General features: G+C 42.2%; 2 protein-coding genes across 2 annotated transcripts; one reads left to right on the plus strand and one right to left on the minus strand.

Moving 5' to 3' along the window:
* Positions 1-3,298: 3,298 nt before the first annotated feature.
* On the minus strand, positions 3,299-16,763 carry pomgnt1 (protein O-linked mannose N-acetylglucosaminyltransferase 1 (beta 1,2-)). Its single transcript, XM_084547892.1, has 22 exons — positions 16,657-16,763; positions 16,230-16,473; positions 14,640-14,742; positions 14,126-14,241; positions 13,749-13,814; positions 13,479-13,592; positions 13,272-13,389; positions 13,077-13,175; positions 12,857-12,984; positions 12,345-12,415; positions 11,885-11,960; positions 10,724-10,807; positions 10,590-10,631; positions 10,418-10,476; positions 8,982-9,054; positions 8,261-8,389; positions 7,987-8,112; positions 7,591-7,655; positions 7,447-7,491; positions 7,208-7,343; positions 6,597-6,706; positions 3,299-5,653 (listed from the first exon to the last, which is right to left on the minus strand). Exons 2-22 carry the CDS (start codon positions 16,347-16,349, stop codon positions 5,572-5,574), a joined length of 1,962 nt encoding a protein of 653 aa, XP_084404018.1. The 5' UTR covers positions 16,350-16,473; positions 16,657-16,763; the 3' UTR covers positions 3,299-5,571.
* A 1,827-nt stretch (positions 16,764-18,590) lies between these two features.
* LOC311490142 (interferon-induced protein with tetratricopeptide repeats 2-like) lies at positions 18,591-19,898 on the plus strand (the record flags this gene model as incomplete). The annotated part of the gene is made up of 1 exon (XM_084547499.1): positions 18,591-19,898. A coding segment is annotated over one exon (1,308 nt), but the record flags the coding sequence as incomplete, so codon positions are not given.
* Between the last annotated feature and the right edge of the window lie 202 nt (positions 19,899-20,100).

The raw sequence follows: 20,100 nt of genomic DNA on the forward strand, positions 1-20,100 counted from the left end.
TCGGCTACCACTCGTATTGCACTCAGGCTCACCATTCTTTGCTCCTCCAGTTGGTTGTAGGATTATCCAATCGTGTGCAGAGGTTCTCTTTTTCTCTGAACTGGCTGAAACACGCTCCACAATCAAAACCAGGTGGTGTGTTACCAGACACAAACACCAGATTAGTTCTGTGGTGATTAGGATGCAAGTGATCCATTTTCTGCAAACTTGTTTAAGAGCTCCATGCCTTTAGGAACCTTCAGTCTCCACAATCTGGTGCTGACAAAGCTCTTCTTCACTCACAACAACAATCTGACTTCTGACTCTTTCACTGACTTCTGATGCCACATGTCACAACGTTGCTTAGTCAGCAAAGATCTGCAGGAAACTTGACGACATATTTCAAACAGGTGATCAACGAGCCTCTGATGAGACGATCAAACGGGTATGAGCGGCGTCATCTTGTGAGTCTGACCCGCCCACATTTTCTCTAAGACTCACTGGTGATTGGTTAGCACTGCGCTCTGCTCTACCTCCACCAGTTACTAGGCATGTTCGACTTCATGCAGATCTGTGCAGATCTGACTTGACGTGATGCATGCTGGGTTGTTCATGCTCATAGACCTCGAATATGATTGGTTAAAATGAACTTGTTCGACCCAGCATGCATCACGTCAAGTCAGATCTGCATGAAGTCGAACACGCCTACTAAGAAATTGGACTGGATTATACACCGCACTGCTGTACTTTTTCTTAATTTCATGGTTGCCAATGGCAACTGTCCATCCTGTTTTTATAGCATCATCATTTAACTATCAGTATTATATTAACTTCCTAAAATGAATGAATGAATCAAATTATGTGACGTGTATGTTAGTGTTTTAGTTTGACCCAAGTCCCGCCCACTAACATGGAGGAGGGCGGAGCTTATGACCTATACTGCAGCCAGCCACCAGGGGGAGCTTCACATGCTTTGGCTTCACTTTTAAAGGAGCCGTCATGGCATCTGTGGTTTCCAGGTATGCATGAAAACATGAGCTCAGACTCACTCCAAGATGCCGTTTCTTTTCGATTCCAGTTGCTTATATCGGCAAAAAATTATGATCGATCATCCCTGTTTTCTTTGCAGACTGCCTTTGATTTGAGATTTCATGTGATCGTTTCTGTTGAGCTTCCTTCACTTGTGTTTACTAGAAAATGACTTTAGGCTCTGACCAAATATTAATGCATGCCATGGCTGGGCTGGACCATTTTCCTTCCATCCAATTATAAAACCTGCGAGGTGTTTAGAGTTAAATCCGTCATCATCTCAGTGCTGCAGAGCTCCATGTTTAACAATAACCCCCCCGGCTCACACTCACGCCGAATCAATATTCCATCTACATCGCAGCCATCAGCCTCTGAGCTGGCCTCATCAGAATGCTCAATAGGTCAAAAATGACATTTAAAAGGCTGTGAACACACACACACACACACACACACACACACACACACACGGTGGTATGAACCAGCAGTGTTTGACTGACAGACACAAATGACCGGCTTCAGAGCTGGAGCTGCTAATGACGGACAAGTTGTGTGTGACATAAAAGTCGTGAAATAAAAGCTCCAGGATCCTGTTGTCAGTCAGCTCATAACACACAGTTACTGGAGCGCTACATTCAGCCAGTCATGAATAAATCAGACCTCAGCATCCGTCTTAATTAGATGTTTTCTAACTGGAAGGTTCATTAACAAACACACACACAGGGTGGACATTGTGGCGATTAGAGCGGTGCCTGTTGATCAGATGGATAAACGAAGCGTGCACACGTCAGATTTACCGTAAAATTGTGGATAATCTCACTCTACTCACCACGATCATTTCTAAATCAAGAGATGAGATGAACATATTTGGAAGACAGAACAAAGCCGAATCATTAATTTATCCAAACAGTCCATTTTACTTCCAGCTCCAGCTCTGACTCAGCAAAATGTTCTGGGCTCAGGTTTTTGACCTCATCGTTTCAGATGTGCCAATTTTCAGTTTGACCTCCAAATTATCCTGAAAGGTAAGACCAAGTTCCCCGTCTACAGTTTTATTTTTTTTGTGTGTGTTGTAACGTTAGTCTCTCTGTCGTGAACTGATTATGTTCCAGCAAAGATCTACTGGACCAATTAAATTGCTTGGGCAGGGATTTATGTGGTGATGGAGCATAGACTGTATATAAATATGGACAATGTGTCTCCACTCCCTTGCATTGGCAGACACTATTTTCCCAGGGATACGGGCATCGCCATCTTGTGACTTTGGATGAAGAGTCTGATCAGTACGGTCTGAGGGTGGAGCCTCGTGGAGCCGTGATATTGATGCCCTGCCCACACTTCCTCCAGACTCACTCACATTTTCATTTAATTAATACTACTACTAATTAAAACTTGAACATTTATCAGCATTATATTAACTACCTAAAATGACAGAAATCATCCTTGAAAAAAAAATTATTTCACATGTGTTTTAGTTCGGCCCAAGTCCTGCCCACTAACACAGAGGGGGTGGAGCTTATGAGATATACTGCAGCCAGCCACCAGGGGGAGCTCTACTAGCTTTGGCTTCTCTTTAGAGGAGCAGTTCAGCCGTCCGCTGAAATGACAAATTCTGATCTTACCAGTAATCTGTGCTCACATGACTGAGACCTTCACAGACATGTGATTATAACTTTTAAAAGGCGGCAGAGAATTAATAAATGTGTTGGTTTGAAATGCAAAGAGAAGGAAGGCTTCTTAAATTCACAAAGCTCTCAGAACCAGAAACAACAGGATGTAGGTTCCTTGAGACGTCATTGTTCCTAACATACCTGGTCATGATTTATTTAAATTTTAGCTTGTTAGGACTGATTTACATTTTGACCCCTTTATTATGCGTGTTTATGGTTTGCTGCTCAGATTTTTTAAAATCCCAACGGACTCCTAAATAAAGGTTAAATCAAACCAACCAAACGTTTTCCTCAGAACACGACGATTAACTGTGTTATTGTATCACAGTAGCTGTGAAAGTCAAAGCTCAGAGGCCAGGGAGACGCGTTTGTCCTTGGTCCTCCACCGAGCCCTGAGGATTTGCATACGCCTCCCATCACCTCGTGGGTTTCCCCCTCACCGCCGCTTCGCCCGGCGCTCTCGTGGGAAACCAGAGACAGCACAGGGCCACGATGCTGTCAGAACAGTAGCCAAGAATAACAACAGCTCCTGGTTTACTCCGTGAATAATGTGCTCGGATAATAAAACCGTTCTGTGTGAATTATTTAGCAGCAGGGCCTTGAAGCAGAAGAAAGTCAGAAAGTCAGTAAAAACATCTTTATTCATTTCCATGATAAAAGATAAAGGAACTCGTACATTTGTCAAACGGACTCAGAAACTCAGAGTATGTCCTCACATCACCATCGTCACGCCAACAAGGTACCTTCCAGTGTTATGTAACAGCATTAATCTATCTGTATTGCTGAGGAAACGCTGATTCCAGTTCAGGTTTACTTTTTTAAACTAATGAGAAACATCACGTGAAATGAAAAGGACCAAAAGTTAAAAAGCAGACTGAAAAGTGGGCGGAGTCTGTTTCTTCATTTCCTCAACGTCTTACGCGAGGACATGACTTCAGTCACTAGACGAGGACAAGGACGTGGTCTCTGTGAGACAAACATGTGGTTCTCCCAAGACACAAATCAAAACACTGCAAATACTGACGGAGCTGCACTCAACATCCACTCAGGAAGTCGTGCAGTAAACCCTCTTCATCCTCCTCCTCCTCATTGAAATGTTCAGAAATCAACTGTGACACATGCAGAAAAAAATTCTGATCGATTCTAAATCAGGCCTCTGTGGATCATCCCACAGATACTTGATCAGTTTAGGATCTAGTGAATTTGGAGGCCAGGTCAACACCTTGTGCTGTTCTTCATGTTTTTGTGAAGCTTTCCAGGATTTCTTCGCTACGTGCTGTGGGTGGAAGCGGTGGAGCCTCTGTGGTTGTCAGGAGGCCAGGTACAAATCCCACAAAACCCCACAGATTATGAAAAAACAATTAACAGGATTAACACGTACGATGCATCTAGGAACATCTCAGCTCTGCAGAATTTCTGAATCAAAGTATGAGATCATTATCATGCCATGATGAAGAACTACCAGAAAAAACAAAACTTTAATTAGCAAACGTTTTCAAGACGGAAACTAAGTAAGCATTTAAATTTATTTTAGTAAAGTTTCAAAGCTGGAAAACAAATTATTGCAATTTTGGAAGCCTGGAAATAAAACTTTAATTTATGAAATTTATGAAATTCCAAACTTTTAAAACGTTCTTTTAATGAGTGGCAAATTATGGCATGATCTTAATCTCATAATAATCCCTCCAAAGTAAAAAAAAAATCTGTGGTTACATTCTCTCCAGCTGCAGCTTTACCGGCGTACGACACAAAGTGGTTGATTTCCGACGGGACATCTAACCCTGACCCTACTTGATCAAGTTTTGTTGAGTTTGAGCGTAACGATCCGTTCTCATTTATTTCAGATTCAGCGTTGAGCGTGTGTGCTTTGGATTAAAGAGGGAAGAGGGTCGACACACTTTAACACGCATGAACTAGAAAACAAGAAAAGATTCTGCTCATTCAATGTCAACTCTCAGAATACTGAATACTACTGGGCCAGTACCGTTACAGACACATTAAATTAGGTCTAGTGATTACACAGACGTACTCCATTCTCTACATGTGTAGTGTATTTCATTAAGATTGTGACTAGCTCCCAGGTTTCTCTCTCACATTCCACCACATTAAACCTAAACTGACCCAAACGGTCAATAACAGTAAAAACCCACAGGGCTTTCTGGCTCTTTAACTCTAATGCTGAAAAATATGCCGACCTTTGAATTTTTTCATCAAAAAATATATATAGGCATGTATATACATTATTATTTCATTATCTGTAAACGTTAGGCTCTTTAAAAAAAACACCTTGATCTTGATAAAAGTGGATTTTCCTTTTTTTTGGCCCTTTTATATATATATATATATATATATATATGTATATATAAAGGCAAAAGAACCACTGAAGCTTTTGACTGATAGATGTAAAATAAATAGAGATAAGTTAAAAACGTATGTACAAGATGGACAAAGCACTCAGTAGTTTAAAAAAAAAACAAACAAGAAACTATGAGGAGCTCCGGCTAAATACCGGTGTGGAGTTTGTGTTGGCGTCAGTCGTTTGTCAGAAACTCACAGCTTGAACTTTAGTTGTAATTAGAAACCCACTGCTGAGAGCCACACACGGTGTTTTGGTTGCACAGTCACAGTTCAACAAAACTGGATTTAGTGTCGCTGCTCAGCCTCAAGCCGTGGGATGGGTTCAGCAGTGAGGTTTGTAGTGTGTTAATCCCTCTTCCAACAAAAATAAAAAAATTAAAAATGAAATGAAGCGGACTCCTTTCTCAGTTGTCGTCTTGTACACAAGTTCAGCATCTATCAGCTTTGTGGTCGCAGGCTCCAGGTTTGGATCATTAGTGGTTGAAGACGACGTGTTGAGGCCTGGGCTCGTTGGACTGTCTGGGTAATAACACAAGGCCTACATCTGCTCCACCGGTGCGCCCTCTTCTTTGGGTGGAGGCTCCAAGTGAATGGGAGTGACACTGGCTGGTTTCTTCACACTGCTCACAATGAAAGGAAAGAAGAAGGACAGACGAGGACAGAGACAGTGGTAAGCAGAGATGAGACGCTGACGAGCTGAGACTAATGGATGAAGATAAAAACTAGAACGAGACCAGACCAGAATGGTATTGGACATTAAAAACATGTGATCTTTTTCACAATGTGCGTTAGCTAACAAAGCTAGCTACCTCCATCACTGTCACTAAGATGACTATGAAGTTAAAGAAGTCTCATCTAAGTACTTTACTAGTTACATGAAGTTATTGACCTCTGACCTTTTACTGACACATATTTAAACAGTGGACAGTAGAGTGGAGAATGGATTAGCATTTAGCATTTAGCTAAAACTGTCCACAGATGTCGTTCCTGGAATGAATCCTTCTTGTGTATGCTGCCTCTTTAATCTGTAACGTCTGATTCAACCGTATAAATGATCAAGGACAGCACAGCAGCTGAGATCCAACTCTGGATATGTAGAACTGAACAAATGTCTAGTAGATCAGTGTCGAGCGATGAAGTGAGCAACTGCTCAGATGTAAAAAGAGCCACAGCAGCACTGTATATAATCTAAAAATGGGAGTTTTAGGAGGATTTGGATGTTTGGAACATTTCAAGATCGTGTCTCTCCACATTTAGGGTCACTGTATATGCAAAATAAATTCATGTGCCACTCTTAAGCTTTTGAGACAAATCCAAGGAGGCTCTTAGCCAAAGGAACGTTACTCATTTCATGGTCAGGCTTTCTGCATTTTATCTGCGCTCTTCAGTCATGTAGAATTGAATCAAGACGACTTCCTGCTATATATATGTTACTACTGGCATTCAGGAAAATGAGATTCCACTCTTAAGTTCTACTCAGCCACTGGAGAACATTTAGCTTTTACACATCAAGATCCACTTGAATCAGAAAGTACCCCGTATTACACGTAAAGCATTACTCACGAGTATGGAGAGATCGGCACGGCCACAACCAGGACATGATTCCTCTTTCTGAAGAGTCTCCACAGGCCTCGGTGGTATCCTCGTACATCCAGGTCCCAAACATGCAGGCACTGGACAGAAGATGGAGATTGATTGGTCTTATTCAGTATTTTTTTTTTTTTTTTTTAATGGCCGGCTATGGTTGATTTCAGCTCCCAGTCAGAGTTACTACACTGCAGTTATTTGCATCCACTAAACAATAACCATCCTATGTAGGTTTTGCACTTTGCAATTTCATCCCAACGGCCAGAGTGGACCCTCAGGTGGGCCAGTTTTGGCCCCCGGAACATATGTTTGACACCTGTGGTCTGCACCCATAAAATACATGTAGACAAGGAGTATAAAACTAGTATTCTTGCAGAAAATGATGTGTCAACACTTCTTCTCATCATTTTCTCCTATTAGATATGTGTGTGAAAGTTTGTCTGGAGGATTATTTGTTGAGTGACGGTCAAAACTAAGGTTTAAATGAAAATTTGTGCCAAATTTGGAGGCGTCACTCTCACAAGACAAGATGGACGGACTGGCAACGTTATGCCTCGACCTCATGACCGTAATATAAGCACTGATACCTTGGCGAGTTCTGTCCAAGTGGACGTATCCGTCTCAGATTCCATCTTAATGAACATGACGTAGACCTTTCCCTCTGAGTCTGGCAGGAACGAGTCCTCACACGGGTTCTTTGAATGGTCCAACACCTCCGCCTCTCTTGGATCACACACACAGACAGACAACCAGTTTTTAATTTTTATCACCACCATAAACAGAGAAATAAAAAGACATCTACAGGTTTAGAGAACGTCTCACTCACTTCAGCAGGTTTTGGATCTCCACCTCGTAAGCATCTTTCTTCAAGCTGTGAAGCACGAAAACAACCGAAACGTCACTGTGCTGCAAAATGACTAAAAACGATTCAAAAACTTGTGCAGGTAAAAAACAGTAGACGGTCACACACCTGTCAACGTTTTTCAGCTGCACATTGGGAACTGTGTTGAACTTGTGCTTCTTGAAATACACCTCCTACAGGACAGAAAAAAAACACTTTGATCAGGGAACTTATCTGCCCTTCAGCTGAGTCGTAGTCTCTCCTGGTTAGAGATCTGCACACTGTGCGAGGGTGCATGCTGAATGAAACGTCATCTCCCACAATGCTTAGCGCATGTGACGTACGCTGCAGGGGGAGAGCCTTATGAGGACTTGTTCTTGCTCACCTCGAGAACAAGAACAAATTTCTCTGCTTTGTAACAAGCTTTAGCCGTTGAAGAAGACACATTACATGACTGACCTGCAGCTCTCTATGATGTTTTATCCATGAAGTATATAATATATAATAAACAGTGGATCATCTTACATGGAAATAGCCGTTCATGTTGAGGCCGATGATGCCGAAGTGGTAGGAGCGGGAGACGTCCGGGATGATGCACTCTCTGCCTTTCCTCTGCTCCGGCATTCTCATCCACATGTCCCAGTCCCACAGCTACGATACGCAAACACACACCACAGGGACAGTTTGAAACAATCTCACACACTTATTGCAGCAGGAATAAGAAGTATACACCTTTAGCAAGTATCAATAAAACTCTGAGAAGTGCTGTTCTTAAATGTGCAAAACAGGACTTCTGTACCTTCTCAGGTGTCGGCCACTTTGGTTCCAGTTCGTCCTTGTAGAGGCTCTTCTTCAGCACCCAGCCCAGGCCGGGCATGCTCTCCACCCTGTAGAGGAGGGCCGGGTCCTCTGCTGTGTGCTCGTAGCCCTGTAACACCAAGAACAACAGCCATGTTGTCAGTGGTTACACTTACATGGACAATACTTTTTTTTACATGTGCAAAGTGGTTTCTGCTGCAGTTATATAACAAAAGAACAAGTCCTCCAGCTTTGTTATTGTTTTTCTACCTCCATGTTTCTGTCCTTCACCAGATTTTTCCCCCTTGTGGAGCAGACATGCTCAGAGAGAACGGATTTATTCCAGTAACCAGCACATCAAGACTTTACACACCCTCTCTCAATCTGATTATCTGATTCAGATTGGATTTATCTCAGGACCTCTGCAATTATGAATAATTACCGGAGGTCCCCAGGTAAAACATATGTTCTATATACGTTTACCTTGTGAAACGAGCACAGGTTCTACACAGGTGTCACAGAATAAGCCAGCTCATGTTTCCCAGGTGTATTTTAGTCCAAACTGAAACGCTCAAATAATGTCATCTATCACCAAAAAGCTTGTGGGTCATGTTTGCTGTGTTTTTGACTTTGAGTAAGTAGGGAAAAAAAGTGGGATGGATGGAGTTAAATGAAGAGCATGAGAGAAGGGCTGTGAGCAGGTGCAGCAGCCGGTTTGTCACCTGGTCGTTCCAGGCTGAGATGCAGTACAGACTGTCGTCCTCATCCAGCAGGTGGATGGTCTGACTCAGGAAGCTGCAGCAGGAAACGAGACGACAGCAGCAACGTTAGTAAAAACATAAACACATTACAATATGTGTGATGGATGAACATGTGAACTAAGGTGCTGCTCTAACTGCCTCCAGTCTGTCTTCCTGTTTCAGTCCTCACACCAGATGCTGAATTTGGCTGCAGGGATTTTTTCTCCCCCCAGTTCAGACATTATCAGTGAGGTCCAGCACTTGTCTGGCTCATGGTAGCCGTTCCATTTCATCCCAAAGACGCTGGATCGGGTTGAGTCCAGTCAGGCTCTTTACACCATCTGCTAAATGTATTTCTGTATAGAGCTGACTTTGTACACGGGAGCTTTTTATTTCCACGACAAGAGCAGGAAACACAAACTGTTGATGCAACGTTGATTAACAGTCTGAGTTTATGCTCTTGCATTAAGATTCAGTGGGCTTCCTCTGTGCATGTTAGCAGCCAGTTCTGCCTTGACTCTGCAGCAGGTCCATATACACTCAGAACAATAAATATACCAATACTAACAAAAGAAAGATACTTTCATGCATCTGTAATCTTGTTAAAACTCCGTTCTGGTCAGGACTCAGAAGTAAACATAAGAAATAACAGGCTTGTCTTTGTCAATAGAAGAGTGAGCTTTGGTTTCCACTGCTCTCTAACTGAAACAAAGCCTGTTTTTTTTTTATTTTTTTATTTTTTCAGAAAGCAAACTGGCTTCAAACTAAAGAGAGAGAGAGAGAGAGAGAGAGAGAGAAAGCTGATGGCTGCAAGTGCTTCTGGACTATTTGAAGTGGATGCTTCAAACGGATCCAGCCGCCCAGGAGGGAAGCTGGAGCTTTTACAGCAGCAAACACAGTTCAAAGAGGAGTCTGACCAACAAAGGAAGGATGGAGATTCAACCAGAGCTGAGAGAGGCTCCATCGCTGTGGATCTAGTGCCACCTAGTGGGAGCGCTTACAGGCATCTGGAGATGGGATTCAATCAAGAACCAGCTGGAGACACCAAGAGCTTCTCTAAAGGCTTCGAAAAACGTCCTGAGTAAAGAAGTAAACCGCCCAAAAGCAACCAACTCAACTCTGTTTACTATCATTCACTGCCTGGCCAAAAAAAAACTGAAGAAAATCACCAATCAGTGAGGCTAACTAGAAAAAAAATGTACAAGCCTGTGGGGGCAGTGCTATGATCTGGGGTTGCTGCAGTTGCTCAGGTCTAAGTTCAGCAACATTATGTGCCATTGAGAATCTTTGGGGTGTGCTGGAGAAGGCTTTGTGCAGTGGTCTCCCATCATCAATACAAGATCTTGGTGAAAAATTAACGCACTAAGTGACTGTCTATAAGAGTTCCTCGGGTCACCTGTGCAGAACGCAGGACATACCTGAAGAAGTCTATAGAGATATCCAGGTCCTCTTCTAGGACGATGGCAAAATTGGAATCCTGATTAAAACAAACAGATGTAAACTATGAAGTCCAAAGAACCACCTGAGGATTCATTTAATAAATGCAAAAAAAAAAAAAAAAAAAAAGTCAAAAAGCTGCCTGATACTCACCGGGTGAAGGTTGAACGTCGCGGTCAGACTGGCCTTGTAGTGCTGTGATGGAGGAAAAGATGTAGACATGATAATTCAACATCTGACGAGGATTGTTCAGTGACTAATGTTCTGATCTACTAGAGGTTCATTACCTGGGACACTCTGGCGTTCTTGATGCTGATGGGTGTGTGCTGAACTCCCTTCAGTCCAAACAGCTCTACAACATCCATTGGCTCCTGAGTCAAAGAGAGCAAATGTTTCATCAGAGCAGCGTATCGAGTAGAAGACAACAGAACGTCCTGCAGGTCTTGCTTTGTTGATAAAATAAAACCAACATTAAACACGCAAAAATTGGCGTCTATCCTTTTTCCTTTAATCTAAAGTTCTTCTGTGGGTGTTTTTGTTCAGATGTAGTTTGAAAATGTTTAATTTTTCTGTTAAAAAAAAAAACAGATTCTTTGGTCATTTAATGTCACAACAGATTATTAAATGCATTCCTTTTAAAGACCTTATAAGAGCTTTTCAAGGTTTGCATCAAATAAATATTTGCTTTTGGAGCATGGAACTGCAGGTGTAGGTGTAAACTCATATTCCTCTGCCCTTTGTTCCATAGAGGAGAAGAGTTTGATTATTAAAATTATACACATGAATTCATTTTGTTATCAGCAAAATATTTAACCTCATCTATGAGTCTTCAGATGGAGGACACACTGCCTCAAGTATAAACACATTTTTCTACAAAATGATTTGTCTATCTCAGGGCTAACACAGAGAGACACTCACACCTACGGCCAATTTAGAATCACCAATGAACCTAACCAGCATGTCTTTGGACGGTGGGAGGAAGCTGGAGAACCTGGAGAGAACCCACACAGACACAGGGAGAAAGCAACCCAGAACCTCAAGCATCAGTCCTAACCACCACGCCACTGTGCTGCCCAAAAACAGCAGACTACGACGATGTGTCACCCTTGATTTATGTCCACATGCATGGAGTACGTCTACTCATCACGTTGTTCACCCCGTCGTGGACAATCCATCTCATCCACTAGCTCCACTAGGGGAGCTCGATCTCCAACAGACTGATCCAGCTCCACCCCCAGAGTGTTGAGTAGGATTTAACCCAATATAACAACACTCTGCAGCCAGACACCACAGGACACTCTCAGAAGGCCCATGTCTAGTCTCTGATGAGGGAGACCTACACAATATTAGGAAGGTGGTCATAATGTTATGGCTGGTCGGTGTAGATTGGCACCAACGCCACTTTCTTTTTAAAAGTAAAGGAGGAGGAGGAAACAAAAAGCAGGTACCTCATAATATCCATCAATGAAGACAGTGATCATCTGTGGGTTGACCCCGTGAGCTGAAAGCAGTGACCTCAGCATCCTGAAAACAGACAGTGATTTATTACCCAGCTCTGTAGCGCAGTAGGATCGAGTGATTTGTTCCACTTTAACGAGGGCGGCCCGGTAAATTAGAATTTTCCTCTAAATTAATCTCCAACGTACGTATAAGGGACGGCTGTTGTCTTCTTTCCTCTCTAACAAGAGGAATATTTAACTGTCTGCAGGTGTCATTTGTCTTTATTTGTTCAAGAGTAGAACCTGGTGATGCAGAAATCTAGTTTGTCTGTGAAACACCAACAAATAAGTGCAGCCTCTGCTCCATTTATTGTGTGCATTAAAAAGAGATTATGATGAATTACCAAGTGACAAGTGTTTAAAGCAGTTTCTGAACTACGCTGCTTTTCATAAATAAAAAGAAACTCACCGGTACAGATAGTTGGGTCTGTTCCCTGCGATGACGGCCACTGGCACACTGAAGACGTTATTGTTAGTGAGCTGGGAGGAGAAAAGGAAAATAAAGTAAGAATAAAATGATTTACCTGCAGGAAACCACACGCAGGAAACCACACGTCTGTGTCAGAGCATTTTGACTGCAGGTACCATGAGAGGACAGGGTCTGGGTGTAGGACAGCAGTTTACAGTGTGTCTGAATTTAATTGTTATGTAGGTTTTCAACCAGAAGCCACATTTAAACTCTTCCTCAGGTGCACCAGCGTAGGTTACTGCGTCCAGGTCCCACAGTAATATAAAAGAGCCCTTAGATATCTGCTGTTTTTCCTTTTTTCCCTGTCTACTTACAGTTTCAGTTACAGCTTTCTACGTAAAGTAATGAAACAACATCACAACTATTGATTATCTTTTGGTAAATCTATCACTTGTTTTCTAAGTAGCTGATTATTCCTCGAGGGAAATAAAGAGTTGTGCTGTACGTCTTACAGGGTCGGGGTTGAACTCGATGGGCGCCGGGTCCTTGCAGCTGCAGATGCTGCCGTATCCCTCCACTTTGCTGCAGAAGAGTTTCCTCCTCCTGTTGAGCTCCGTGTCTGTCCAGTGGCACTCAGCCTCTGCAGGACAGAAGATAGATGGCGTTCGGTTCACAACCTCCATCACAATATAACCCGTTCGACGCGACTGACACTTTGCAACCGTCCCTCACCTTCAGAGGCAGTCAGCTGCACCTCGGTCTTCAGCAGCACAGGGTCCCCCCAGGTGGACAGAGCCGGAGACTTTGAGTGCTTCTCGCCATAAACTTGACCTGGACACAGAAACAGAAACAGATGTTCTGTGATATTTCTTTGGGTTAATGAACTGGTAAACCTCTCTCTTAGTAAAAGCATTCAGTTACAGCTACCTCCTTTCTTCACTACCAGAGTCCACATGTCTCTCCAGCTGAGGTTGAGGGACACCTGGCTGCCCAGGCTCTTCAGCAGGTTCTTAGCAGCGTCCTTCAGGTGGAACGTACCCTCGTCCTTTCAGGACAGAAACACATGTGTATGGGTTATGACTAGAACAGGATGATGAGCATGTTTAACTGTTGTAGGAGAAGGCAGTAACTCACCTTTATGGTGAAGATGAGGACTCGGCCCCGTGTCACCATGTTGAGGAAGAGGATCATGGCTTCATCCTCATGGGGGGAGTAGGTGTCAAATATCCTCTTGGCCATGACATGACCCTGAAACACACAGACAGACAGTGACAGTGATTTGCCTCCAATACTGCTGTATATATTTTTGATTTCACTGCATAAAAGGAACAAAATAAAAAGTTAATTGTAAAAGTGAAAATGAAACTTGTTGTTTAATATGAAGAATAAAGAGCAGCTGCTTACGGTAGCCTGGTTGAGAACGATCACATGGATGCCTCTGCCTTGTTCTCGCATGTCATCCTCCAGCACCTACAAACAACAAGCAAGAAACTCATCAGAGAATGGACACAGGCCTTCTGAGGGTGTCCTGTGGTGTCTGGTAACAGAATGTTGTTAGTGGGGGGTCCTTTGAGGGGAGGGGCCTCTGTGGATCATCCCACAGATACTTGATCAGTTTGGGATCTAGTGAATCTGGAGGCCAGGTCAACACCTTGTGATGTTCTTCATGTTTTTTTTTAGTTGTTCCTAAAGTGTTTTTGTGTGTGTGTCTGTGTCAGGCTGCATCCTGCTGGGGATGGCTGCTGCCATCAAGGAGTGTCATTGCTATGGGGTTCACTCACAGTGGTGCCGTCCACCGCCACGTAGACCTTGGATCGACTGGAGTACACCTCGATGTCCAGGACCTTGCGTCCGTTGGCCGGCCTGCGTGGCGTCTCCATGTTTGGAACGGCATCCTCTGAAAGAGCATTAGAGCCACATTAGATTAGACTAAAAGTTTCTAATAATTACACACACCGGTTGGTTTCACACTGAGAGCTGGACACACAAGAAAAAAGGTAAGATTTTATGATTAAGATTGTGCTGATTAGTGATCAAATCTCACTCTGAAACCAAACCCAGACCAAAGTAATAGGATAGTTACTTTCATTAACTATCATATTAAATATTCATTCATTTAATTAAGTAAGAGTTTTATGATGGAATAAAACTAATTTATTATTTTAATTAACCACTCGAGGCTCTGTGCAGCCAACATGATCAAACAAAAATTTTTTTTACTTTTAAAGCAACTGGTAGACATATTTACTTGTATGCTCTATGCCATTTTACTCAATAAATATACATGCTTCTCACCATATTCTTGAGATGCTGCATCTTCACTTGCGACTCTTCTTGTGTCCAAGATGAGTTTAATGTTGACTATGACTGTTATCAGCAGAAAGAGCACGGCACCGGCCTGCAGAAAGAGAGAAAAGGGTATAGTGTTCAGCTTATTAGAGATGTCCCAGTCAGTTTTCTTTGTCCTGCAGATCTGATACCGATCATTTAATATTTAGTATCGTCCGATCTGATTCCTAAAGTCTTTCCTTGAATTCTCCTTCAATCCAATAAATCTTTCTGCCAAAGTTCATGTACTGTGGAGGAGGTAGCTGGTACCTTGTGTTCTTCTTCTTCTGTTTCACATTACACTGTTCACTAACTGCTCTCTGACTCATTTTTCAGAGTAATATACTCACGCAGCAGACATGTTTAGTCATGTGTTTTTAATCTTCGTCTTTAATCTGTGGCAGCTTTGACGCTAGCCAAGGGCCGTTAAAACAGAAGAAGAAGCAGTTATGATGCTAGATGGACGTGGTTTTGTTTTATGGCAGAGCTAAAATAAATGACTGCAAAAGATGCTGATCAAGACATCCCTACTTGCAGCAAACTCCACATCACAGAATGAGGAAAAAATAAAAAATAAGTCCAACAACACCTTAAAATAAGTAGATCAAACCATTTCAAAGGACAAAGCTACCCTGGTCCAAATGTGAACACAAAGCATGTTCTCTAAAACTCACTGACTGAACAAAAACAACATTTAAAAAAAAAAAAGTAGAGTGAGACACAAACGTTTATTACAAGTTTTACTATGAAAGGCAAATTCTCTTGAGTGAAAGCCTCATTTCGAAGAGTTGAAATCTTAAAATGTGTTGAAAGGATCCAAAGCCATGTGAGAAAGAAGAATAACTGAACACATGAACAGCAGACTGGACTGGAGGGACAACAGTGATGCTGTGGACAAGAAGAACCTGAGTAGACTCTGGTTTTTGAGGAAGCTCAGGATTTTTAACGCGTGCAACAAGTAGTTGATGGAGACTTTCTACCAGTCTGTACTTTGCTGTGGTTGGTCGGGGGAGCAGCACTAGAGAGAAGGACATAGGCAGGATCGACAAATTGATCCAAAAGGCTGGACACGTTATTGGCAGTGAGTTTGTCTCAATGAGGGACAGGAGGACAATGGACAAACTGCTCTTCATCATGGACAGTCCGTCTCATCCACTCCACCAGACTATAGAGGGACAGTGGAGCTCATTCTCCAACAGACTGATCCAGCTCCAGGTCTTCTTTCATACCCTACTCTATCCAGCTTTACCACAACTCACCTTTCTGCAACAGATCTCCATATTATTCATGTCAACGCACGTTATTGATCCGTCCTACGTATATAATATATATTTACCGCTGTCTCTGCTTCTTGTATTTGTACATTTTTGCTTATATCATTTTATTTTACTAGATTTGACTCATATTTTCATTTCATTTGACCTTCCTTGTTACCTGTGGTTCTTAAGAGTGTTCTGTTATGTGCGACTGAGCTACTGTGACCAAGCAATGTCCCTTGTGGATGATTAAAGTCTATCTAAGAATAACTATCCTACTCTACCAGAAGCTACAGCAGACCTGACAGAAGCGCCGGATCGTCCTCTTGTTGGTGAGCTTGTACTTCCAGGTCAGGTACAAGCTCCTCTGTTGTCGGGGGATGAACGGCTTGGCTCGGGGATTGGGGGTCCAGGTCTCCATCCCGGACGCCGACAGACAGCCGTCCACAGTTCACGCCCTCCGCCTGCCCTCCTCCACCGCCTGCGGCCGGGACAAGCACTGCTCCTCAACACCACCGAGACACGGCTGGCCGTCACATCGTCATCTGAGGAAAAGGAACCAAAACAAAGCAGAGGGGAAAGTTAGCTCATCGCCAAGTTCTGCTAACGATAGCTAGCTGACTGTTTTTGTTTTACAACAGCTAAATACTGGAGGCGCTACGAGCTAACTGAGAGTTTAACACATTGAGTCGCATCATTTCTGTTGAAATATTAACATTCCTACTCACCGAGTCGCCAGTGTATCGTGCATTATCGTTTTAATTTCGTAGTCAGCGACAAAACCCAACAAAGTAGCTAGTAACTGCTGCTACATGCTATAAGCTCCCTGTGTTCGTGTCGCAGAGCAAACTACGTCATCAAGCGTCTTCTTCGCCTCCTGTAAAATGTCTCATGTCCTTCTTCTTCTGTGATTTTAACACAGACCGATGATTATCGATTAATTTAATTCATAAGTATTTATACGATATAATAATAATAATAATAATAATAATAATAATAATAATAATAGTGCGGTATTTTACAATTCAATCGTGCAATATTTTTTATCCTATTCTATTCCATTATTTATCTTTTATAAGTTACTCTTTTTGCTCTTGTTATTTTTTATTCTGCATTTTCTGTAAGCTCTTGTAAGCTGCAATTTCCCCATTGCGGGACAAATAAAGGTTTTTCTTATTCTCATTCTTATTCTTATTAATAATAATAATAAATAAGATGGAACCTGTATCACCTCTTGTCTTGTGTTAAATTAAATTGCTTCTATTTTTTTCAGAGTAAAACTGCTACTAGATCAGTTTAATTTTTTCTTAAAATAAAAAAATAATAAAATAAAAACTTTAAAATCCATGTTGTGTACCGTAGGTGGTTAATCCAGCCATGCTTCAACTACCCTTCCACTTACCTTGTACCTGAAAAGAATTATTGTATTGTATTATTATTATTATTATTATTATTACTGTTGCTCCTTTTATTCTTTTTTTTTTTCATCTGTGTATAAATGCTGTTGTTATGAATCATTAAAATAATTTCTAATGTGCACTGAAGGTGTATAGCCTTTCATGACGATAAAACATTTTAGCCTAAGTGTGAGTTAAGTCCTGCAACAAATCTGAACCTAAAGGCTCCTTAGCACTGGTTTTTACATGGTAAAAGACAGAGGCGTGGACTGGAGATTTATGATTTGAACTGGAGCCATAACTGAGTCACGAATCAAATGACTTTAGACTTTAACTTGGACTTCAGCACTTATGGCGTCATCTGGACTTCAGCCTTTTGATGTGGAATGATGTGGAACACATCCACCCAGTCTACAGAATGCGTTTTAAACAGTGTGCCGCAAAGTTTCGATTCCCCTGAATAAAGGAAGCCAGTGGATGAAGATTGTAATAATAAAAAAAACACACATACCTAAACACATCTGATCATTTTACTTTTAAGTTTTATAAACTCAGTTTGACTGAAAAAACTACAACTTGTACAACGAGCACGATGAATGATTCTGCACATTTACAAAACTGATTTAAATTCTCTGAATCAGAACAAAGTCAGATGTGTTATGATGCAGCATTAAACATGTGGAATGTGTTCAGACCTCAGTATTGCATCATTTACAACAGCACATAGGTTGAACATTATCAACTTTTATGACGTTGTGCTCACAGAAGCAGCGTACAAAAGGAAAAGAATCCAGAGGTATTTAGAAAGACTCCACGTGGCAGCTGAACAATGAGGTGAGTGGCTGTATGTTAATATATCTGTACTGTTTTTGTTACCGTACAAGTATTTCTTCCTCCATCCGTTCTCTTTCTGTCCCTCATTTCTGTGCAGCCTTTGTCCTCATCTGTTTCACGTTTCTTTCCTTTGTTTGTCTCACTTTCTTCAGAATGTATCCTCTTCTTTTCTTCCATGCTATGATCTATTCTTCTTTTACTCATCTGTTGTTGACTTCCTTATTTCTCTCCATTCATTGATCAATTTAAGATTTTTCACTGCCTCTTTCTATTCTTTCACAACACGTCGATATTTCTAATCTTCCTCTTATCTTTGTCTTAGTTTTCGTCCTCCCCTCCTTCCTAAACACTTATTATGTGAACATAGCACGTAAAGAAGAACATCATATTCCTGTCATGTATATGTGATTTAATGTTTGTCATTTTTATTCTCTATCAGTGCTGCTCAGACTCAGCCAACACTGGAGTCCAAGCTGGAGGCCCTCCAGAGCCACTTCACCTGGGATCTGAAATCCAGAAGGTCCAAACTTTTTAAACTCAGAGATCTTCTGGAGGAAACAGGCACAGAGGAAGGAAGCAGCTGGCTGGGTCACATTTACAACCTGCAGGGGTTCATCCACTATCAGCTGGGCTTCATTGAAGAGGCCCAGAGCTTCTTCAGCAGGGCCACTGAGGCCTTCCACCAGATGAGGAATACAGTCTCAGATGGTCCCTGGTTGATGGTGAACTACGGGAACCTGGCTTGGATGCACCACCACCTGGGAGAACGAGCAAAGAGTGAGGAGTACCTGTCAAAGGTCCACGCCCTGATGAACGAGTACCCATCTCCATCAGAGGACGAGCTGCATCCAGAGATCTACGCTGAGAAGGCCTGGACCCTGATGAAGTTCAGTGCAGACAAAAAGCTGCTGGCTGCAGATTACTTCCAGAGAGCCATCAGGATGCAGCCGGACAGGGTAGAGTGGCAGACCAGCCGTGTGTTAGCATTACTAAGTGCCTTCAAGCAACCTACCGATGAGCAGGCAGCTGACATCTTTGAGAAAATGAAAATTGCCAAAAAACACGATCCAGAGAACTTGTACCTTGCTGCTCTTTACCTTGAGGCATGTGCTCAGAGAGGAACAGACATTAAAGAAGAAGCACGTGAGTTGGCCAGAAGGGTTTTAAGAAAACCAGTTAGCAACTACAGTGGGCTCACACCATTACTGAGGCTGTACAGAATCTATTTATCCAAAGATGAAGCTATTGATCTGGCAGAGGAGGCTCTGGAAAGACATCCAGATGAGCGTTACCTCAAGAGATGTGCTGCAATCTGCTACAAAACGAAGATCTTTTCTCAAAGGGACAATCGTCTGGACCACAGCATGATCAACAGAGCCATCAGTCTCTGTGAGGAAGTCATTTCTCTTTATCCTCATTCTTCACTCAGAATGCATATAACTCTTGCAAACATGTATGCAAAGTTAAATCGCCAAGATGAAGGGGACCTGATATTCAGAAATCTGCTAGAAAGGGATCTGGATGACGAAGAGAAACAGATGGTTTATAATGGCTATGCAAAGTATTTATATTTCACCCGAAAAGAGGAACAAAAGTCAATTAAATACCACATGAAGGCAGCAGCGATACCAGAACAATCCTTCTATTGGGAGGACAGCATCAGAAATCTGGAGAAGATCAGAGACAGAAACCAGTATCGAAGAGAAATCGATGAGTTTCTGGTCAACCTGCAGCACTGAGAGCCAAAATAAAGATGGAACAAGACTGGAGATAAATCAGGAAGATGTTGGTCTTGGGAGGGGGTCAGTCGTCACAATCAGGCAGAAACGTCAATGATTCAATATAATTTAAGAGAGGTTTTTTCAAATGAGTTTAAGGAGCCATTGAGGGTAAATCTAAGCTTTTCAAGTCTAATAGACAGTAACACCTCTTTCATCCACC

Source organism: Chelon labrosus (genome assembly GCF_963514085.1).
Source record: "Chelon labrosus genome assembly, chromosome: 7".
NCBI classification, from domain to species: domain Eukaryota; kingdom Metazoa; phylum Chordata; class Actinopteri; order Mugiliformes; family Mugilidae; genus Chelon; species Chelon labrosus.